The following is a 24,357-nucleotide window of genomic DNA, read 5'->3' as shown; positions in this document are numbered from 1 at the left end:
ATGAGAAGGTGTGTCCAAACTTTTGGTCTGTACTGTATTTCACAAGATTCTTACTGCACCAGCAAAACCTCGGTCCTAGGTGGTAAGGAGTTCTACTGATGGAACTGAATAGCAAACTGGTCCTTTGAAAGTAAAAAAAAAAATACAATATTTTTTTTGCTCTCGCAACTGCAGCACTCAAGTCCTGCGTTTGGAATTGCAGCTGTATTACTTTTAACTCAATGGCTGCAATACCAGACGCGACCTATGGACACTGGAGGCGCTGTATCTGGGAATATAAAAAGCAGAAAATCATTTTTACTCTCATACAACCCCCTATAAGCACAGATGCTACATCCCACACCAAATACTCAAATACAGTATGTGTGAACCTGTCCTATCCCGTGGTGGTAGTGACGCTTTTCATGGATTTTACTGGGTTTAGAAAGCCTGTGTCCTCCAGGTGTTGATTGTTTAAAATGTTCCTTTACTCACCCTCCCCGGGTCCAGCGCCGAGTCTACTGCCACTGCCCTCTGTGTCCGATATTGTCTGCAGCGTTGACATCATGTCGGCAGCACTGCAGCCAATCAGTGAGCTCTTACGGCTCTGCCCAATTTGACGGCACAAGTCACTCAAAGCAGCTGAGCTCACTGATTGGCTGCAGTGCTGCCGACATGACGTCAGCGCTGCAGGAAGTGGTTTACAAAAGGCACAATGTGACATAATGAATACAAACTTAACAAGAAAGGCCCAAGGAGGTGAAAAAAATGTGATAAAAACATCTAGGATTGGCACCACTCCTCCATAGTCAGCGCTGCTCCCTGGTATCAACCACTGGAGGGGAAATCACGTGATCACTACAGCCAATCAGAAGCCACTGATCAGCTGCAGAACTAAATTTTTAATTTTTCATCTGAGACTTATTTCTTCCTCTCTGACATATTGTGTATGCTGCAGCCAATCAGAAGCTCACGTAGGGGAGGCAAGTTTTATTTTCTTTATTTTTTTTTTTCACCTCACTGGACACATTAATCAGGGGTTGTCTAGTAGCAGAAATCCTCTTTAAAGGGTTTGTCCCAAAATAAACATATATGACAGTCGTATTTAGCATACAAGTCTGATGGGTCCTACTTTGCAGGCCTCACCAACCAGTCGAAACACTGTCCAGGACACACTCGCCAACTCTCCAAGAACCAGAGGTGTAACTATAATAGGTGCAGGGGTGGCAATCGTACCTGGGCCCTGGAGCCTAGGTGGGCCAAAATATTTGATATTCATATTTGACCTATATGAAAAGACCAATGCTACTAAGGACTTGAAATAATTGGGGGCCCCATTGGAGCGTTTGCATTGGGGCCTTTGAGCTTCAAGTTACACCACTGCCAAGAACATCTGGGAGACTCCGGAAAAGTTTCTGGAGGAGTTGCCAAAGATTCGCAAAACTCCCAAAAGTAGAGCGTAGGGAATTTGCCAAGTAGGGTCCTAATCTTGACAACACTAAATGTGTAACCACAGATTTGGGAGATTATTGACATCAGTGGGAGCAGTGGAAAGTTCTATATTGATTATCGATGGAGATCAGTGCCATTTTAAGGACTAATAGTGGTCTCATCTACTAGGTCTTAACCAATCAGACTAGGTTTGATTGATGAGGATTTTTTGGGACAAACCCTTTAATAAACTCCTGAAAGCTGAAAACAAAACCTACAACCCTTCCTACCAAAAAATGTAAAGAAACCGACAATAGGAAATACCTCCAATTCTACGGCAGAACCTCACGTAGAAGACTGTATGGAGGCCCATGAGGCCATACGCACTCCTAGTACAGATTATCCGATCTCCCCGCACCATGGAGTAGAGCATGAACAGCTGAGCAGATTGATAAAAAAATTCAGCTCATAGTTTATAACTGATTGGTTAAGTTACCAGCTCTTTCTATTCTTAGGAGTCCAGTGGGCGGCACCATGGCTGCCTGATCATAAATAAAAGGATAAGTCTGTCACTGATTAGGACCACCCATTGGACTCCTAAGAATATAAAAAGCAAATTACTAACTACACTGAATCTTTTCCCACAAACCTATATATCAATTTGCTCCTCCCACCCTGGCCAATCTGATTGCATGTTCAATGTGACAGGTTCCCTTTAAGGTGGTTTATACATCCGGGTTTCGCAGTCCAAGTAAAGTCAACGATGGACAGACCAACCACGGATCTTCTGGCCCAAACTCAACATCTCATAGGATTGGCTGTTGACCTTGGGTTAGGCGTCCCACGATTAGTTCTTGGTCCTCCAAACACAGATGTGTGAGCCCAGCCTAAACCTTATGTTTCACAACTATCTTAGAATCTTTGTTTTAATTCAGGTTCAAAAATAAAGCTTCAGCTCTGATTGGTCGACCCTTGGCCATAAAGCCCCTTTAACTCGAAGCTAAAGTTGAAACATGAGACCAATTTAATCCCTATGTATGAAGCCAACCAGAAAAAAATCCAAACATAGTGCAACTAAACAAAGAAAAAGGCAAAAAAAAATACATAAAAGGTCATCAACCTCATTTCTGCGCTGACCTCAAGTACAAATTGCGAAAAATGTACTATTTTATCTTTGGTTAGAGTCAATTGTCTGTTTACAGACAGATGTGGTCCCATCACCATCTTACAAAAGGTTTCCCTTTAAACACATTTCGTTTTGAGAAAAACAGAATTTTTTTGTGGAAACAGCACCACTGTGGTCCACAGGTTGTAGTGGTATTGCAACCCATCGAATGAAGGTGAGTGCAATACCAACCAGATTCTAAGAGGATTAGTGGTGGCGTTGTTTCTTTTTATTTTCTTATCTCAAACATTCCATTTTAGAACTTTGGTGCCGACGATGGTTCACGCGCTGTCTATAGTAAGCGATAATGTAAAACGCACCAACGACTATACACACAAATATATCTACTGTCTATAAATATATAGCTTTATCTACTGCCATTTGGATTATGACACGAGAAGGCTGAACATAATAGTTAGAGAGAGCGAAAACTGTTCCCTTTACCGAAACGCGTTCTCTATTAAATACATCTGTCCTTCTCTATCTGTAGACCACGCGTGTCTTGTGACCTGGACGTTTTACATCTGTTTTTATAAAAATGAAATATTTTAGTGTTTCTAAGCTTATACTGTCATTCAAATAATGGATTTTATCACTGTATATATATAACTTTTAGCGGGCAAGAGCTGACTTTCGAAAAGCGGCCCAACCGGCACTAGGCACATGGGAGCCATAGGCAATAAGTCACAGTGGGTTTCCCGGCTACTCCATCCTGAGCCGGGCAAGGGTATATAGCATGTTTTTTAAGACTGCCAAAGACCACCCAATTGGTGCTACATAGACGCTGCATTATTTTTCTCAGGTTTTTTTACACATGGGACCTCATAATAAAGATGGGCCAATCAGCTCTGTCATTTAGAAAACCACCACAAGCCAAGGGTCCATTTATCCTCAGTTCTCCAGTCTGGCACTTGTTACTTTTGAGGTAGAGCAAACACAACTTCGACCAAATCCCTCTTATGTCTTTGTGACTGTTGTGGTCTCGTTAAAGCTTGAAGTCTTCCTCCACGCAGAGTTGAGACAGCGTCTTCTTTATCCTCAGCGCGGTTAGGCGGGCCTTGCCATTGGCATACCAACATTCTCTCATGATCCGGCCCATGACTCTGAGAGCCTAGAACAAAGTCAGAATTTAGAGAACATGGCTGCATTTCACGACACAAAATTATCATATTTCTATGTATATATTCCACTATAGGGATTCTTAGGTACCTCATAGAGGACCTTTTGCCAGGTCAAAACTGTCCAGTTTTTGCTCTTATTTTATTCTCGCTGCTCCCCAGAGTGTGCCACGTTTTATTTTTTCCATATAAGCTATACGGCTCCAAAGATATGGGTCTTTATATTTGGGGTTAATCTTTATGGTCTTTGCAAGGGGGCGTGGCTCACAAGGTAATTATATGGAGCAGCCTAAAGACACACCCCAGAGGACCTGTGAGACACGCCCCAGAGGATCTGTGAGACACGCCCCAGAGGATCTGTGAGACAAGCCCCAGAGGATCAGTGAGACACGCCCCAGAGGATCTGTGAGCTCTGTCTCCTTGGAAAACGTGGGTATGTCGGCGTCCATAAGACGCATCTGCACACACTCTAAGACGGATGGGACGAGCGCACAGCCCATTACAGAGCACAGAGCAGTAATGCAGGTCAGCATTAATATACTCACTGACCACATAGACCTAAGTGCACACAGTGGCTGCGGCACTTGTTTATTTGTATAGTATCGCAGTCACTGCAGCTTGCACCTATATTCACATTTGAGTGGTCAGTTTTATGTTTTGTAGCCTAATCCCACACTTAATACCCGACCCTATGAAAAGGCAGAAGATACCGCTCCTTAACCTATTAGTAGGAATTGCAGTGTTATTTTGACACTACACAGATAAGCAAAATTAATAAAGGAGAGGAGTGCGGTGGATTCTGAGTGCAGCCGCTAACAAAGGTTAATCCAGGCGGTAAGTATGAAAAACGAATAGCTTATTGCAACGCGTTTCGAAGTAGAACCTGCTCTTTCCGATTTTGATCTGAGGGTCGGATCAAAATCAGCCATGCAAGTCAATGGGTCTGCGAAAAGAGTCGGGCAGCACTCGGATGAACTGTCAGTGGAGAAGATGGAGAATTTTTTCTTTTATTTCTCCATGTACAAAAGAATCGGATGAAACTCATAGCATACTCTGATCAAAGTCTTATAAAAATCTTAACCAACTCTGATCCAAGTCTGATCCAAGTCTGAACCAAGTCTGAACCAAGTCTAATCCAAGTCTGAACCAAGTATGAACCAAGTCTGAACCAAGTCTGAACCAAGTCTGATCCAAGTCTGAACCAAGTCTGATCCAAGTCTGAACCAAGTCTGAACCAAGTCTGAACCAAGTCTGATCCAAGTCTGAACCAAGTCTGATCCAAGTCTGAACCAAGTCTGATCCAAGTCTGAACCAAGTCTGATCCAAGTCTGATCCAAGTCTGAACCAAGTCTGAACCAAGTCTGAACCAAGTCTGATCCAAGTCTGATCCAAGTCTGAACCAAGTCTGATCCAAGTCTGATCCAAGTCTGAACCAAGTCTGATCCAAGTCTGAACCAAGTCTGATCCAAGTCTGATCCAAGTCTGAACCAAGTCTGAACCAAGTCTGATCCAAGTCTGAACCAAGTCTGATCCAAGTCTGATCCAAGTCTGAACCAAGTCTGATCCAAGTCTGAACCAAGTCTGATCCAAGTCTGATGCAAGTCTGAACCAAGTCTGATCCAAGTCTGATCTAAGTCTGAACCAAGTCTGATCCAAGTCGGATCCAAGTCTGATCCAAGTCTGAACCAAGTCTGATCCAAGTCTGATCCAAGTCTGAACCAAGTCTGAACCAAGTCTGATCCAAGTCTGATCCAAGTCTGATCCAAGTCTGAACCAAGTCTGATCCAAGTCGGATCCAAGTCTGAACCAAGTCTGATCCAAGTCTGAACCAAGTCTGATCCAAGTCTGATCCAAGTCTGATCCAAGTCTGATCCAAGTCTGATCCAAGTCTGAACCAAGTCTGATCCAAGTCTGATCCAAGTCTGATCCAAGTCGGATCCAAGTCTGAACCAAGTCTGATCCAAGTCTGATCCAAGTCTGATCCAAGCCTGAAACAAGTCTGAACCAAGTCTGATCCAAGTCTGATCCAAGTCTGATCCAAGTCTGATCCAAGTCAGATCAAGCTTGGATCAGAATAATGGCTCCGATTTTCTCGTACGTGAGAAAATTGGATGTCTGAATGAGTCCTAATACTGTTTTTAGTTTCGCACTTATTTTACATATTTATTAAATACTGGTACCTCAAAACTTTGCCACTGGTTTGGTATGTTGGGCCGCAATTTTTGGTCACAAACAACTTTTCTCATGTCTTCCAGTGAAGGATCAGAAGGCACCATATCATAATAAGGCAACTGGTATTCATCCACAACACCTGGAGCAAAGCAAGAAACTGCAGGGTCAATGATACATTTCTGATATTTGTAGCACACAGTATCCACTTCCTCACAAAGGGAGCTCCATTAAAAATTTCCAAAAATATACGACCATATTTATGCAAACACTTCAGTTCCCTTTCATCACTACCTACCGGCCGCTATAACATGGGCATAATTCCAAAGAAGACCCTATGACTAGACAGTAGCGGAATGCCCTAGTAAGCGTTTAGGATAAGGAGGTTATTGTGGCTTTCTTTAATATTACGTGAATGATGTAAAATAACGGAAACAACTTAATTAATATATGATAAATCAAATTACCTAATAAAGGAAAAAATAAAGCGTAGATACCAACCTCCCACCGAACATCTCCGGGCTATTTCCCAGTATACTAAGCCCAGGGAGTAGATGTCTGCACATTTGAATGACTCAAAGTGCTGCATGCTTATCGAATCATCGAGTAATTCCGGAGCCATGTACCTTTTCATAAAAGAAAAACAAGATATTACGGCGGAAGACGGAACAAACGAGTTAGAGAAGAAAGGTTGGAAATTGGATAAAAGCATTACAGGCTCTTCAGACACATATTAGGCAGCTTGGATTTGGGTTTTCCTTGGGAACTTTAGATAATATAAAAGATATTTTACCAATAATACAGGCATCTAAAATTTACATTAAAGGTACATAGGGCTGTTTAGGACACAGTTTTGGATTTTTTTTTTTTTTTTCAGATGGACCGAAAGTCCACATAAAAAAACAAAACACGCAGTGTGCACTAGTCTCTTTCGTATTTTGGATGAGACTTATTAAACTGTTTTTGGTCTCATAAATTTTATTCACTGACGATGTATAAAGACAGATGCACTATAAGGATGACAATATAGATGAAAAATCCCGTTTTTTCTGGATAAAAATTGGATGACTACAGTATTTCTACGTCCATGTGAATGAAACCTACTAGTCTTACTACCAACCTTACGCATCAGGGGTGACACAACAACTTTCTTTTGGGAAACGTAATCTTGGATCATTGAATCGAAAAAATGGAGCGCTTTACAATATATGTAAACAGATATCAAAAGTTTATTTACATAAATAAATGTTGAGATCTAATTACGCTCGGTGAGTTTATTATTAATCTTGGATCATTGACGGATAATTTGCCCCATATACCATCACGTAGCTGCAATACCAGATGCAACCTATGGTTAAAAAGTGGCGCTGTTTCTAAAAAAATAAAAAAAAGTTAACTCTCATGATACCTTTGGCAACTACTGTAGTTTCATTGGTTACAATTAATGGGTCATATCACAAGGAGTTAGACGGCAGACACATTTTTTGGGCTCAGGAGCAGTTTACTCATACTGAAAGTATTGTGGGCAAACGGCAAAAACATCAGATATCGTCATCAAAAACCCTATAGAAATTGCAATAGAATGCAGGCTTCTGACAATCATTTTCTACCACACTCCAAAAAGAACCGAAACTGAATGTAACGTGCTCGTCTGTGGGGAATGTAAGACTGCCTCCTCCACGGCACAGCCGACATGCAGGTTACTCTTTTATACTTGCTTTTCTATGGGACCAATTCATCTTTCATTTTGCACCTTTTTTGTCTACTTTTGTGTATTTCTCGCCTGTTTTTCATTTTTTTAAAAACACATTTTTATGTATTCATCTGTTTGTTTATCGTTCACCACTGTGTGCGACTTCAAAAAGTGCAACTTTTTTTGCACAAATCTACTCCAATTCCCCCCTTTTTCACCCCCGCAGCGATTTTTTGTACGCCAGCAATTTTTGCAACATATGCAACATATTGCACTAAAAAGTTGCAAAAAAAATGTAAAGACCTAAAATAAAAGCTGTTTTGATTTTGCACAAAACTCATGAACTGCGAGCGCCATTTTGACGAATCACGTGCAAAAAAAGAAAAGGTAACGAATACAAAAAGACCCTTACAAGACTCAACGCTAAAGTCAGTGATGTCACCTACAGTACATGTCCCATGGGCCCGATTCATCATTTTTGATTTCCAAGGTCAAGTGTGAAGTTTCCACAATCAGTGATGGTTTGGGGAGCCGTGTCATCTGCTGGTGTAGGTCCTCTGTGTTTTATCAAGACCAAAGTCAGCGCAGCCGTCTACTTGGACATTTTAGAGCACTTCATGCTTGCCTCTGCCGACAAGCTTTTTGGCAATGGAAATGACATTCTCCAGTAGGACTTGGCCCCTGTCCACACTGACAAAAGTGCCAATACCTGGTTTACTAACAACAGTATCACTGGGCTTGATTGGCATCAAACTCGCCTGACCTTAACCCAATAGAGAATCTATGGAGTATTATCAAGAGGAAGATGAGAGACTCCAAACCCAACAATGCAGACGAGCTGAAGGCTGCTATCAAAGCAACCTGGGCCTCCATAACCCCTCAGCAGTGCCACAGGCTGATCGCCTCCATGCCATGCTGCATTGATGCAGTAATTGATGCAAATGGAGCCCGACCAAGTATTGAGTGCATTTACTGATCATACATTTCAGTAGGCCGACATTTTGGATGGTAAAATAATTTTTCAAGCTGGTGTTATAAAGTATTCTAATTTACTGAGATAATAAGTTTTGAGGTTTTCATTGGCTGTAAGACATAATCATCAACATTAACAGAAATAAACACTTGGAATAGATCACTCTGTCTGTAATGACTCTATATAATATATAGGAGTTTCACTTTTTGTATTGAAGAACTGAAATCAATTAACTTATTGATGATATTCTAAGACGCACCTGTATATATAGAAAGTTAGTTTGTGCTCAGTCAAATCTTTTCCTATATTCTTGCGTTTCTCTAGGATATGTCATCCCTTTTTGTTTGGGATCCCCACCGTTCTTGAGAATGAAGGAACACCGACCAGAACTGATTTGTCTTTAAAGCCTGTTTTCAGATTTTCCCTGGGACTATACACTTTAATACATTGGTTCTCACCTCTTGGTCCCCACTCTTGGATTTTGCGGGATGTCTATTGTGTTGGTAATGGAATCATGTTTCACTGCCAGTCCTAGGTCAGCGATGGCGCACGTCTCATTCTTCTTCACCAGAATGTTTTTGGATTTCAGGTCCCTGTGTGCAATAGCAGGTTTACCTGGAAATAGATCAAATCACGACTGCATTAATATCACAGAGGTATCGTGGTATTACTGCTACATCCCGAGCTCGCGCTTCTTGTTACAGATGGATATATTAGCAGGAGGTCGATGATGACATTTGTGAAACTCAAGGAAAAGAGCCTTTTAAAATCATAGATGCTTTTGCCATTATAGAGATCAAAAAATGTTTTTGTGTTTTTACATAAGTATGTACCTCGAGTTCCAACTATTTCCATGTGAAGATGAGCCAGACCACTGACAACGGATAACGCCAACTTCATCATTCCCCCAATAGTTACTGTGCTACGATTCAGGAAATCATAGAGTGAGCCCTGATCATGGTACTCAGACACGAGCCAGAGCTGCGTCCACGTGCCGTTATCTGCAAGGAAAGATAGATAGGAGGATAGAAGGATAGATAGATAATAGATAGATAGATAGATAGATAGATAGATAGATAGATAGATAATAGATAGATAGATAGATAGACGATAGGTAGATGACAGATAAATAATAGATAATATATGATAGATAGATAATAGATAGATAATAGATAGATTGTATGATAGATAGATGACAGATAGATAATATACGATGATAGATAGATGATAGATAGATAATACATGATAGATAGATAGATGATAGATAGATAATAGATAGATAGACAGATAGATAATAGATGATAGATAGATAGATAGATAGATAGATAGATAGATAGATAGATAGATAGATAGTAGCTATAGTCTTCTCGTACCTTTGTTGTCAGCAGCTATAAATCCGAGGATATTTTCATGTCTCAGCATCACGGTCTGATAAATTTCTGCTTCCCGGAACCATGACCTTTCATCTCGAGAGGAGAATATCTTTACAGCAACATCTTCTCCGCACCATTTTCCCCTCCAAACCTCTCCAAAACGTCCTTTACCGACCACTTCCTGAATAATAACCGTTCTGGCAATGGTTCTCTGGACAAGCAAGGGTAAACCTATCGAGAAATCAAGATGATATATTGTTAGAAATCTGCTGGGCCAGTGGATGCTTTAAAGTGATTGTCCGTCTTTTAGCACAATGTTATTTTTAAGATAGAAAATAGCAAAAGCTTAATAAAGACTTATCACGGCTGGAGCTTTGTTCTACAATGCTCCAAATCTCCTCTTAACAGAAAAGATCATGTGCAGCCTGCCTGCAGCAGCCACTAGAGGGAGCCTATGAGCTGACTGCATACTGGCATATAGTGTCAGCGCCCTCTTGTGGAGGCTGCAGGCAGAATTAGATTAGTTAAAGGCGGTCTTTCTTATGGTTCTCAGTGAGCTCATTCGGACTGACAGGAGAATTAGTCTCTTTTTTATCTGTCTTTTTCTGGGCTCCTCTCTGCTGCTTTATGACCACAGACCACATGAAAGTTGAATTTGCAGGAAAACAAAAGAGTCTGTAAAACTCACAATAACACACCACCTCGTCATCTCGCCCCCTGTCAGTGTTGCCAAAGGTTCAGTTCTAGGGCCCCTATTCTTCCCTATCTAAACCTTCGGCCTGGGACACGGATTTCATTATCACTTCTATGCTGAAGACACACAGATACCACCACCCTACTAACCAAAATCCCCCCCCAACATACCTATCCATCAAAGTCAATGGCTGCTCACTCTCCCCAGTCCTGCAAGCTCGCTGCCTTTGGTAACCTGTTGTGAATTTGGTTTCTGGGCTCCCCCGGTGGTTTCTGGTGGTACTGCACTTGCGTGCTTCATCTCCTCTGTTCACCTGTTTCCATCAGGATGTGGGAGTTTTCTATTTAACCTTGCTCCTCAGTCATTTCTATGCCGGCCAACAATGTTACCAGAAGCCTTTCTGTTGCATGTTCCTGCTCCTAGACTACTATCAGCTAAGTTGGACTTGTAGTCCTAAGTTTGTTTTGCATTTTTGTTCCAGTTCTCTGCGATTGATTATTTCTGAGGCTGGAAGCTCTTGTGAGCTGAAATTGCCACTCTGGTGTCATGAGTTGATATTAGAGTCTTAAAGTAATTCCAGGATGGTGTTTTGAAAGGGTTTTCAGCTGACTGTGAAGTTCCCTTTTCTGTCTTCCTACTATCTAGTAAGCGGACCTCAATTTGCTAAACCTATCTTCATACTTCGTATGTCAATTTCCTCTGAAATCACCGACAATATATGTGGGGGCTACTGTCTGCCTTTTGGGGAAAATTTCTCTAGAGGTAAGCCAGGTCTGTATTTTCCTCTGCTAGGGTCAGTCAGTTCTCCGGCTGGCGCTGGGCGTCTAGGGATAAAACGTAGGCACGCTACCCGGCCACTGTTAGTTGTGCGGTAGGTTTAGCTCACAGTCAGCTCGAGTTCCCATCTTCCAAGAGCTAGTCCTTTTTGTATGCTTTACTATGTTCTCTTGCCATTGAGAACCATGACAGTTTGGCCGGCCAAGGGTTAAAATAATTGGCAGAAGAAAGGAGAGAAAATAACTCTGCAGAGAATTTTTTTTTTTTTTTTTTCCTGAGTTTGCTCATTAGTTGATTCACTTGCATCTCTGCTTACTGCAGCCTTCGTCTCTCTCTCCTTCTAATCCTTGAATGGTTCTGATTTCACCTGATTAATATGGATCCTCAGAGTTTAGCTACAGGTTTGGATAATCTCGCTGTGAAGGTTCAAAGTTTACAGGATTTTGTTATTCATGCTCCTATATCTGAACCTAGAATTCCTTTACCTGAATTTTTCTCCGGGGATAGATCTCGCTTCCAGAATTTCAAACATAATTGTAAATTATTTTTGTCTCTGAGATCTCGCTCCGCTGGAGATCCTGCACAGCAGGTCAGGATTGTAATTTCCTTGCTCCGGGGCGACCCTCAGGACTGGGCATTTGCTTTGGCACCAGGGGATCCTGCGTTGCTCAATGTGGATGTGTTTTTCCTGGCTTTGGGGTTGCTTTATGAGGAACCTCATTTAGAGATTCAGGCTGAAAAAGCCTTAATGGCCCTGTCTCAAGGGCAAGATGAGGCTGAAATATACTGCCAAAAATTTCGTAAGTGGTCTGTGCTTACTGAGTGGAATGAGTGCGCCCTGGCGGCGAATTTCAGAGAGGGTCTCTCTGATGCCATTAAGGATGTTATGGTGGGGTTCCCTGTGCCTACAGGTCTGAATGAGTCCATGACAATGGCTATTCAGATTGATCGGCGTTTGCGGGAGCGCAAACCTGTGCACCATTTGGCGGTGTCTACTGAGAAGGCGCCAGAGATTATGCAATGTGATAGAATTCTGTCCAGAAGCGAACGACAGAATTTTAGGCGAAAAAATGGGTTATGCTTCTATTGTGGTGATTCAACTCATGTTATATCAGCATGCTCTAAACGTACTAAGAAGGTTGATAAGTCTGTTTCAATTGGCACTTTACAGTCTAAGTTTATTCTATCTGTGACCCTGATTTGCTCTTTATCGTCTATTACCGCGGACGCCTATGTCGACTCTGGCGCCGCTTTGAGTCTTATGGATTGGTCCTTTGCCAAACGCTGTGGGTTTGATTTAGAGCCTCTGGAAGTTCCTATACCTCTGAAGGGTATTGACTCCACGCCATTGGCTAGTAATAAACCACAATACTGGACACAAGTAAATATGCGTATTAATCCGGATCACCAGGAGATTATTCGCTTCCTTGTGTTGTATAATCTACATGATGTGTTGGTGCTTGGATTGCCATGGCTGCAATCTCATAACCCAGTCCTCGACTGGAAAGCAATGTCTGTGTTAAGCTGGGGATGTCAGGGGACTCATGGGGACGTACCTTTGGTTTCCATTTCGTCATCTATTCCCTCTGAGATTCCGGAATTTTTATCTGATTATCGTGACGTTTTTGAGGAGCCTAAAATTGGTTCACTACCTCCGCACAGAGAGTGCGATTGTACTATAGATCTGATTCCGGGCAGTAAGTTTCCAAAGGGTCGTTTATTTAATCTATCTGTGCCTGAACATGCTGCTATGCGGGAATATATTAAGGAGTCCTTGGAAAAGGGACATATTCGTCCTTCGTCATCTCCCTTAGGAGCCGGTTTTTTCTTTGTATCTAAAAAAGATGGCTCTTTGAGGCCGTGTATTGATTATCGGCTTTTGAATGGAATCACGGTTAAATATCAGTATCCTTTGCCACTGCTTACTGATTTGTTTGCTCGAATAAAGGGGGCCAAGTGGTTCTCTAAGATTGATCTTCGTGGGGCGTATAATTTAGTGCGAATTAAGCAGGGGGATGAGTGGAAAACCGCATTTAATACGCCTGAGGGCCATTTTGAGTATTTAGTAATGCCTTTTGGTCTTTCAAATGCCCCTTCAGTCTTTCAGTCCTTTATGCATGACATTTTCCGTGAATATTTGGATAAATTTTTGATTGTGTATCTGGATGATATTTTGATTTTTTCGGAGGACTGGGACTCTCATGTCCAACAGGTCAGGAGGGTTTTTCAGGTTTTGCGCTCTAATTCCTTGTGTGTAAAGGGTTCTAAGTGCGTTTTTGGGGTTCAAAAGATTTCGTTTTTGGGGTACATTTTTTCCCCCTCTTCCATTGAGATGGACCCTGTCAAGGTTCAGGCTATTTGTGATTGGACGCAACCCTCTTCTCTTAAGAGCCTTCAGAAGTTTTTGGGCTTTGCTAATTTTTATCGTCGATTTATAACTGGTTTTTCTGATGTCGCTAAACCGTTGACTGATTTGACTAAGAAGGGTGCTGATGTTGCTGAGTGGTCCCCTGCTGCTGTGGAGGCCTTTCGGGAGCTTAAGCGCCGCTTTTCTTCCGCCCCTGTATTGCGTCAGCCTGATGTTACTCTTCCTTTTCAGGTTGAGGTCGACGCTTCAGAAATCGGAGCTGGGGCGGTTTTGTCGCAGAAAAGTTCCGACTGCTCCGTGATGAGACCTTGCGCGTTCTTTTCTCGTAAGTGTTCGCCCGCTGAGCGAAATTATGATATTGGTAATCGGGAGCTCTTGGCTATGAAGTGGGCTTTTGAGGAGTGGCGTCATTGGCTTGAGGGGGCTAGACATCAGGTGGTGGTATTGACCGACCACAAGAATTTGATTTATCTTGAGTCCGCCAGGCGCCTGAATCCTAGACAGGCGCGCTGGTCGTTATTTTTCTCTCGGTTTAATTTTGTTGTTTCTTACCTACCGGGTTCTAAAAATGTGAAGGCGGATGCCCTTTCTAGGAGTTTTGAGCCTGATTCCCCTGGTAATTCTGAACCTACAGGTATCCTTAAGGATGGAGTGATATTATCTGCTGTTTCCCCAGATTTGCGACGGGTCTTGCAGGAGTTTCAGGCGGATAGACCTGATCGTTGCCCGCCTGGTAGATTGTTTGTTCCTGATGATTGGACCAGTAGAGTCATCTCGGAGGTCCATTCTTCTGCGTTAGCAGGTCATCCTGGAATCTTTGGTACCAGGGATTTGGTGGCTAGGTCCTTCTGGTGGCCTTCCCTGTCGCGAGATGTGCGAGGTTTTGTGCAGTCTTGTGATGTTTGTGCTCGGGCCAAGCCTTGTTGTTCTCGGGCTAGTGGATTGTGGTTATCCTTGCCTATTCCGAAGAGGCCTTGGACTCACATCTCCATGGATTTTATTTCTGATCTCCCTGTTTCTCAGAAGATGTCTGTCATCTGGGTGGTGTGTGACCGTTTCTCTAAGATGGTCCATTTGGTTCCCTTGCCTAAATTGCCTTCTTCATCCGAGCTGGTTCCTCTGTTTTTTCAAAATGTGGTGCGCTTGCATGGTATTCCGGAGAATATCGTTTCTGACAGGGGAACCCAATTCGTGTCTAGATTTTGGCGAGCGTTCTGTGCTAGGATGGGCATTGATTTGTCTTTTTCGTCTGCTTTCCACCCTCAGACTAATGGCCAGACCAAGAGAAGTAATCAGACCTTGGAGACTTATTTGAGGTGTTTTGTGTCTGCGGATCAGGATGATTGGGTTGCCTTTTTGCCCTTGGCGGAGTTTGCCCTCAATAATCGGGCTAGTTCTGCCACCTTGGTTTCTCCTTTCTTCTGTAATTCGGGGTTTCATCCTCGTTTCTCTTCCGGTCAGGTGGAGTCTTCGGATTGTCCTGGAGTGGATGCTGTGGTGGAGAGGTTGCATCAGATTTGGGGGCATGTGGTGGACAATTTGAAGTTGTCCCAGGAGAAGACTCGGCATTTTGCCAACCGCCGTCGTCGTGTTGGTCCTCGTCTTTGTGTTGGGGACTTGGTGTGGTTATCTTCTCGTTTTGTCCCTATGAAGGTTTCTTCTCCTAAGTTTAAGCCTCGGTTCATCGGCCTGTACAAGATATTGGAGATTCTTAACCCTGTGTCCTTTCGTTTGGACCTCCCTGCATCTTTTTCTATTCATAATGTCTTCCATCGGTCATTGTTGCGCAGGTATGAGGTACCGGTTGTGCCTTCCGTTGAGCCTCCTGCTCCGGTGTTGGTTGAGGGTGAGTTGGAGTACGTTGTCGAGAAGATCTTGGACTCCCGTGTTTCCAGACGGAGACTTCAGTATCTGGTCAAGTGGAAGGGCTACGGTCAGGAGGATAACTCTTGGGTGACAGCCTCTGATGTTCATGCCTCCGATTTGGTCCGTGCCTTTCATAGGGCTCATCCTGATCGCCCTGGTGGTTCTGGTGAGGGTTCGGTGCCCCCTCCTTGAGGGGGGGGGGTACTGTTGTGAATTTGGTTTCTGGGCTCCCCCGGTGGTTTCTGGTGGTACTGCACTTGCGTGCTTCATCTCCTCTGTTCACTTGTTTCCATCAGGATGTGGGAGTTTTCTATTTAACCTTGCTCCTCAGTCATTTCTATGCCGGCCAACAATGTTACCAGAAGCCTTTCTGTTGCATGTTCCTGCTCCTAGACTACTATCAGCTAAGTTGGACTTGTAGTCCTAAGTTTGTTTTGCATTTTTGTTCCAGTTCTCTGCGATTGATTATTTCTGAGGCTGGAAGCTCTTGTGAGCTGAAATTGCCACTCTGGTGTCATGAGTTGATATTAGAGTCTTAAAGTAATTTCAGAATGGTGTTTTGAAAGGGTTTTCAGCTGACTGTGAAGTTCCCTTTTCTGTCTTCCTACTATCTAGTAAGCGGACCTCAATTTGCTAAACCTATCTTCATACTTCGTATGTCAATTTCCTCTGAAATCACCGACAATATATGTGGGGGCTACTGTCTGCCTTTTGGGGAAAATTTCTCTAGAGGTAAGCCAGGTCTGTATTTTCCTCTGCTAGGGTCAGTCAGTTCTCCGGCTGGCGCTGGGCGTCTAGGGATAAAACGTAGGCATGCTACCCGGCCACTGTTAGTTGTGCGGTAGGTTTAGCTCACAGTCAGCTCGAGTTCCCATCTTCCAAGAGCTAGTCCTTTTTGTATGCTTTACTATGTTCTCTTGCCATTGAGAACCATGACAGTAACCCTTGACTCTCATCTCTCCTTCAAACCACATATCCAAGCCCTTTCCACTTCCTGCCTACTCAAACTCAAAAATATTTCCCTAATCCTCAGATTCCTCAACCATGAATCTGCAAAAACCCTAGTCCATGCCCTCATCATCTCCCGCCTTGACTATTGCAACCTCCTGCTCTGTGGCCTCCCCGCTAACTCTCTCGCACCCTTCCAATCCATCCAACACTCTGCTGCCCAACTAATCCACCTGTCCCCCTGCTATTCCCCGGCCTCTCCCCTCTGTCAATCCCTTCACTGGCTCCCCATTGCCCAGAGACTCCAGTTCAAAACCCTTACTATGACATACAAAGCCATCCACAACCTGTCTCCTCCATACATCTGTGACCTCTGTTATGATCCGGTGACCTTGGAGCCGCATGAGACTTTCTCAGGAGAAGGTGGAACCTATACTGACCGCAAACCCTAAACTGACACCGCAACTAGAAGTAGCCGTGGGGTGTACCTAACAATCCTAGACACCTCGACACAGCCGGAGGACTAAATACCCCTATAGATGGAAATGGGAATCCTATCTTGCCCCAGAGCAGAACCCCAAAGGATAGGCAGCCCCCCACAAATATTGACTGTGAGTATTAGAGGAAAGACACACGCAGGCAGAAAACAGGGTTTAGCAAAAGAGGCCACTCTAGCTAAATAGGAAAGGATAGTACAGAATGCTAAGCGGTCAGTATTAAAACCCTAAAAATATCCACAGCAGATAAGACAAAAATTCCACAATCTAACTAAAGACATGGAACGTATCTCTGCATCTCCTGAGAATCCAACTTGACTGGAAAAATCCTGACACAGTCTAAGCTGGACAAGAAAAAACAATGAATAGCACTGATCTGTAAAGCACACTGCATGTGTGCAGCAGAAACAAAAACCAGAAACTTATCTTTGCTGATTTGGTAGCAGGGCAGGAGGAACCAGACTGAGATCCAAAACTTCCAAGAACAATGGACAACTGGCAAGGACTAATGAATCCTGCAACCTTAAATACCCCAGTCAGCACTGCAATCAGCAGGGACACCTGCCCATGATTGCAACCCAGGGACAACTGTATTACCACCAACAACCACCGGAGGGAACCCAATAGCAGAATTCACAACAGACCTCGTCTCCCGGTACTTACCTACACGCAACCTCCGATCCTCACAAGATCTCCACTCTACTTCCCTCTTATCTCCTCTTCCCACAATCGCATACAAGATTTCTCTCGCGCATCACCCTTACTCTGGAACCCTCTACCACAACACATCAGACTCTCGCCTACCATCGAAACCTTCAAAAAGAGCCTGAAGACCCACCTCTTCCAGCAAGCCTACAACCTGCAGTAACCACCGATCGACCAAACCATTGCACGACCAGCTCTATCCTCACCTACTGTATCCTCACCCATCCCTTGTAGATTGTGAGCCCTCGCGGGCAGGGTCCTCTCTCCTCCTGTACCAGTTGTGACTTGTATTATTTTAGATCATTGTGCTTCTTTTTTTGTTATGTATACCCCTCCTCACATGTAAAGGGCCATGGAAAAAATTTTACTGAAACCCAATTGCAAAAATAAGTTTTTACCCCAAATACAAGCATTTAAGTAATTGAAAAAAATAGAGTTGATACTAGAGTTAAGCAAAAAAGATTCAAAAGAGCCTGGTTCAGCAACTATATAGAGAGACCTTATCTGCCAGACCAGAGCTTTGTGAGTGTCCTCCTACCTGCTGGAATCACTGCCTCCTCTTCTGACTTGCAGGCACACATGACGTTACGTATGCATCACACTGAGCCTGGTAATCAGAAGAGGCAACGGAGATGACAGCCGGTAGGAGAGGTAGACTTTTTAGAACTTTTTGCTTTGCTAGTAAGGATGTAGGAGATTGAACTTACCAGATCCAGATCCTGACGTTGACATATCGTATATGAGATCTTTCAAGCATTTCCCATCTGGGTCTAAGTTGCATTCCGTTAACGGCTCCTCTATGCACTGCCGCCGGGTTCTCTTGTAGGCACCGTACCGCCTCTGACAGGTGTAGACTGTAAGCATAATGGCTATTGCCAGGACACATATTGGAATGGTGACCATTACCCAAAGCTCCACATGACCGAAATGTGATGGACTTGAAGAGGCTGCTGATCAAAAAGAAAATGCAAATGATTACTAATAGTATAGACGTTTCACAGGAATCTACAGCATATCACCTTCACAGGTCACTAGGATTACAGGTATTCATTTACAGGCTGCACCAATAGTTAATGCCTGAACATACTGCCTGCAAAAACTGCTAAATGCTGCCACTACATTGTGAAAATCGGTCATATCCAAGCAATATGCCACCAATGTATTTAATCTGGTATTTACCAGGAGGACACCATGCCAAAAAAGTGTATGTCACTAATATGAGCGACCAAGATACATCTCCTCTCCCCTGCACAGACACAGACATTGATGACGACGGTGTAATCTCTCCACCTCACCCTGCAGATTCCTAGGGGCGGATCATTAAAGTGTTTATTGCCAGAAAACTGACATAAAACTCTTTGAAAAGTCATTAAGTCAAAGTGAGACAGGGCATGGCTACGCCGCCTCTCAAATTCAGCAGCATTTCTTATACTAGAAATGTTACTCCAAGATACACCCCAATATTGAATTCGGTGAATCTTATTCCTGCACGGCCTTCATGAAAACTGGAGTGTGAAACCACTGGTGTAGCTTTTTTCCTCCCACTTTCCACTACTTTAGACCCTCCTATCGTTTCCGCAGCCAGGAGCAATTGTGCTCTCAGCATCTATGACAGAAGCAGCAGCACAGCCGACTATACAAAGGAGATGCACAGACTCTACAACAACAAAATAGGCAATTTTTAAAAAGGAAATTACCATAATTTTGCAATTTCAATGCAAATGACAAAAAAATATACTTTATACTCAAAGGGCGCAAATGCATGGCTGTATTAGAGATTCATAAAAAACTCTCATAGAAGTTTTGAAACCAGCGTTACACGGTGTCACGTATAAGAGGAGCAATACTATAAAATACATGTGATATCTTTTTTTGTTCTATGTCACATCTTGCATTTGGGATCCGAGGCTTCTCCATATGCCATTGCTATACCTCCCTATCTGTTTGCACTAACGTGCTGTACAAAGGCCTCACAGAGCACACAGCTGTCAACAGTCCAAAATTTGCCATGATAGCCTAAATTTTTCAATATATTCTTATTTTTTATGGGGATGTCCCTTGCTTAAAGGGGATGGGTGGGGGCTTATGGAACAGGGCAGCATGGTGGCTCAGTGGTTAGCACTGTAGCCTTGCAGCACTGGGGTCTTCCTGGGTTCAAATCCCACCAAGGACAAAATATGCAAGGAGTTTGTATGTTCTTCCCGTGTTTCTTCCCATACTCCAGGGATATACTGATAGGGAATTTAGATGGTGAGATCCAATGGGGACAGGGATGATAATGTCTGTAAAGCACGGAGGAACATGATGGTGCTATTTAAGCAAAGCATAAAGAATAAATAATGGAGCCCCACTATGTTTTGAGATGTTCCCAGGATAGTCAGGGTAGGGGCTGAGGCGGTACATAAACGGCTCCATGATACCAACAGCCCCATAAGAGGGGCACACTAAGTGGCCTCAAAGTAAAGTGACATACGGCTAAGCCCTAAGCTTACAAAATCAAAATGTTCTGGTTTTAGAACCAAACAAAAAAATTCTTCAAAGATTCTCATGTTAGCCCATTTCCCATTCCTGCAAAAACTAGTATACAAGGTTTCATGCAGAAGCGAAGTAGCCCAGGATCCGTGGCCGAAGCCAAAAAACGGAGGCAAATACTGACACGTGTCATTGGAGAGGATTACGAGAAGCCCGAGGAAATCAACTCAAAAAATGAATAACCAAGCAGAACAATGAGTGTCAGCTCTGCAAGGGTTAATGCATCAGAAGTGCGCGCCGTATTATAATCCGTAACTACATATGGTCATTGACGGCCATTCCTGTTCATATTTCATAAGCAACGTATTGGGAAACATTGATCAGTGCGAATAACATGCATGTATAAAGCGACATGGAATAAATGCCGCTAAAATAATAATAATAAATAATAAGTAACGAGTTCTCGTAGATATCCACACTAGCCAAAGTAGCACGGCAAGTCACACGCTACTGGAACGAGAGCATCCTCTACTGGACATTAGAGGTCATTGCATCCGTGGAATTTAATTCTCCCGTGATAAAACATTCCGTTTGATCCATCAGTTCTGTATCTAAGCATGAGCAGAGCAGAGCGGCCGGTCACCATCTTCCTTGGCGTTCAGGAACCGCAGCACGGGTCGTCTGATAATGACAATTGGTAGCATCAGTGGGACGTTCACTTATTCGGACGTCAGGCGCTGCTGACATCGTTCTGTTAATTGTATTTGCAAGAAAAAGAAACGTTTGTAGCAGATAGAAATACCTGGTCGTAAAATTGTATCAGCCACATCACAACTACAATGGGCAGATTTCCGGAGCGGGATGCGACAAGATTCTGGCCCAACGTGCACCAAAAAAACCTGCTATACACGTCGCGCATCTGATTTATTATGTACTGCGCCTTGTCAGACAAAGAGGTGCGAGTTATACGATAGAAATTGTGGCATGGGGAAAGAAGGAAAAAAAAAAAACATTATAGTTTACCAAAATTTTGGTACATAAAAATTGGTCTAAAGTAAGCGAACCGAGAAGTGGCATAACGTTAAAGAGTTTGTAAAGAACTACAATATTGATAAACCATCAGCAAAATCAGATCTCCGGCGGTCCGAAACCCACCTATCACCCCCACCAATCAGCTGCTGCGGCCGGATGTTCACAATGTTTGTATAATATTTCTATAATAGTGCCATATGCAGCTGTTGTTTTCTTATAATGTTATCATTCAGATTATAATAATCCCAACACGTTGACCCTATAAATGGCCCTCTGTGCCAGGTTCTGCCTCTCTGTTCTTCAGGCCATACAGTACAGGCCAAAAGTTTGGACACCTTCTCATTTAAAGATTTTTCTGTATTTTTCTGTATTTTCATGACTATGAAAATTGTACATTCACACTGAAGGGATCAAAACTATGAATTAACACATGTGGAATTATATACTGAATATATATGCTGAAAAAGCGAGAACGCGAAACGCGCGTCCAGGGGGGCCACACCAGGAGGGGGAACCTCTTTTCAGCCAACTACGAATGGGTAAGCCTGAGTATACACATGGTGTAACTTATATGTCATGAAGTCTTAGCGCAGTCACCTATATCAAGGGGATACCGGTAGGACCTTGCATAGGATTATTTATGGGCTATAGCCTCTAGTGACATAGGTATATATGAGGCGTATTACATAGCACTTCTCCCTTCTGGTGTCTGGTAAACCATCATGTCTCCTTTTTGTAACTTCACTGTTTGTGCAGAGTGCTTACAGCACTTATTGCAGTATTAGTATTGATGTTGTTTAGGATAAACTATTGAATAAAATTTATACCTTTTAGATAAAATTATGGTGTTATGGATATTTCTGCTCTGTTTTTTGTCAACAAGCTTTGTTTGGAGCTATCCGATTTGGCTAGCGCCTGGTGGGCGTGCAGGGAGAGCTTATGTGATTTTCTCTCCAGTACTACATAACGTGTTGCTTCATGATTTTGCATTTATATGTAATCCGAGAGCTGCATAATGTAGGGGCAGAGCCACTGATTCCAGCGAGGAAAAAAACGCACTGCCAAGAGAGCAGGTTTTTTTCTGCAGAAAAAAAAATGCAGCAAAAACGTAACATGTGAACATCGAGTGAATTTACACACACAGCAGAATTGTTGCACACTTGGATTGTTTTAGTCACTTGAATGGGGCTTGAAGAAATGCATGCACCAGGTATAAAAATAACCCAATTCACTGATATAAAATTGACTTTCAGCCTTACAAATTTCTGTAACAAATCAGCCAAATCTGCAACAATCAGTTATACTATATTCTATACAAAAAATGGAACAGCAGAGCCAGGAAGGTTGTGATGTGCAACCATGATGATATAGCATGAAGCTCCCAGTAGGGGTCACTGTTCCATTATGTGGACTATGGTGACCAGATCACAACTATCTTATCTGGCAATGCGGATAATTAGGTTAGTATTGGATTCCTCAGTAATTGTGATCCTGATGGAAATTAATTATCAATATCTGTGTTCCCATTCTGCACCCATAAATCCTCAAGTGAGTGCTTATTTTGGAAAGGTTCCCACAATGTCAAGACTAGGGTCCACATTTATTGGTCTCCTCCTATGTCTAGTAGTGGTAGAAAAATGTTTAGAATTGAGAGTCCTCAGTGGTTGATACCTTTTAATGGCTAACTGAAAAGATGGTAACAAATTGCAAGCTTTCGAGACTACACAGGTCTCTTCATCAGGCATAGACTAATACAAATTCTGAAGAATCACATATTTATGCACAACATAGCACAGAAAAAAAAAGTAGTAGTAGTGGTAGTGCACTACAGAATGTTCTAAAAGTCATTTTTAAGGGGGTTTCCAGACTTAACATAAATTTCTGCATTATCTCTATCTAATCCAAGATTCCTGAATCGCTACAGGGTGCAATGTGCACACTGTCAGGATTCCCCTCTATTTCCAACTCAAGGTGGTGGGTCACATGACCGCTCATATTTAATTTACATACTTGTAGTCAATTATTTAGAAAAATCCAAAATCCAATCCAAGACCCAATTTCTTTTTTTAGTCTTCTGTCGTAGCAGCCATATGAGGACTAATTTTTGCATGTTCGTTTTTATTAGCTTACATAGAACTTTTTGATGGCATTTTATTGCATTCTTAGTGGGATGGTGTGGCGACTGAAAAACAGCAATTCTGGATTTTTTTTTATTTTTTTTGATAGCATTTACTTGATAAGTTAAATGTATATTATGATAGATTGTACCTTTACCAAATCTGCTTATTTATTATTTTTGTTGTGCAAATAGGGAGTGATTCAAGATCTTAGTTGTTTATTACAACTCTTAAGTATTAAATATAATGCTTTCAATATTTTTTGAAGTTTTTTTTTATTACTTTTTACAATTCCTAGAGGACTTGAACCTACAATTACATAACAGAGTATTGCAGTACAGAGTGAAAATAATTAATGTACCAAGATGGTCACGATGTGTACCTGTAGCAGGCGGCTGCACAGGCCGCAACAATGGTATGTCCACTCCTAGTGCAGTAGTGAGCATGTGTATATAGTGCTCCATACAGGATAATGGCCCCATATAGTGCTCCATACAGTATAATGGCCCCATATAGTGCTCCATACAGTTTAATGGCCCCATATAGTGCTCCATACAGTATAATGGCCCCATATAGTGCTCCATATAGTATAATGGGCCTCATATATTGCTCTATACAGTATATAATAGTCTCATATAGTGCTCCATACAGTATATAATAACCCCATATATTGCTCCATACAGTATATAATGGCCCAATATATTGCTCAATACATAAAACGATAATCAAATACTCACCTCTCCTCATTCCCTGCGGTCTGTTCAGCGTTTTCTGACTCGGCACTGCTCGGCCCTGAGACGTCACAGAGAGTCATAAGACGCTGTAGAGACCGGAGCCGCATGGAAAGGGGAGAGGTGAGTATTTGAGGGAGAGGCCCGATGCCAGCGCTGTGTGCCAGTGTCCCCGATGGCGAGTGGGCCCCCCGTTAGTCCAGGGTCCTGGGCCAGTGTGCGCCGGATGATGCCGGCCCTGGAGGAGGA

General features: G+C 42.8%; 1 protein-coding gene across 2 annotated transcripts in view; it reads right to left on the bottom strand.

The window, feature by feature from the left end:
* Nucleotides 1-82: 82 nt before the first annotated feature.
* Nucleotides 83-24,357, bottom strand: part of ACVR1C (activin A receptor type 1C) — an 80,491-nt gene continuing 56,216 nt past the window's right edge. Inside the window, exons 3-9 of one of the 2 annotated variants that reach the window (XM_077272924.1) lie at nt 18,464-18,706; nt 9,902-10,132; nt 9,362-9,529; nt 8,987-9,143; nt 6,364-6,488; nt 5,874-6,004; nt 83-3,686 (exon numbers count right to left, since the gene is read on the bottom strand). In XM_077272924.1, the coding sequence (XP_077129039.1) occupies nt 3,561-3,686; nt 5,874-6,004; nt 6,364-6,488; nt 8,987-9,143; nt 9,362-9,529; nt 9,902-10,132; nt 18,464-18,706 (1,181 nt within the window). In that variant the 3' untranslated portion in view covers nt 83-3,560. The remainder of the gene's footprint in view (nt 3,687-5,873; nt 6,005-6,363; nt 6,489-8,986; nt 9,144-9,361; nt 9,530-9,901; nt 10,133-18,463; nt 18,707-24,357) is intronic. The other variant, XM_077272925.1, reaches the window with a different exon arrangement.

Source organism: Ranitomeya variabilis, chromosome 7 (assembly GCF_051348905.1).
Source record: "Ranitomeya variabilis isolate aRanVar5 chromosome 7, aRanVar5.hap1, whole genome shotgun sequence".
Taxonomy (NCBI): Eukaryota; Metazoa; Chordata; class Amphibia; order Anura; family Dendrobatidae; genus Ranitomeya; species Ranitomeya variabilis.
This window is presented reverse-complemented; position numbering and strand designations above follow the sequence as displayed.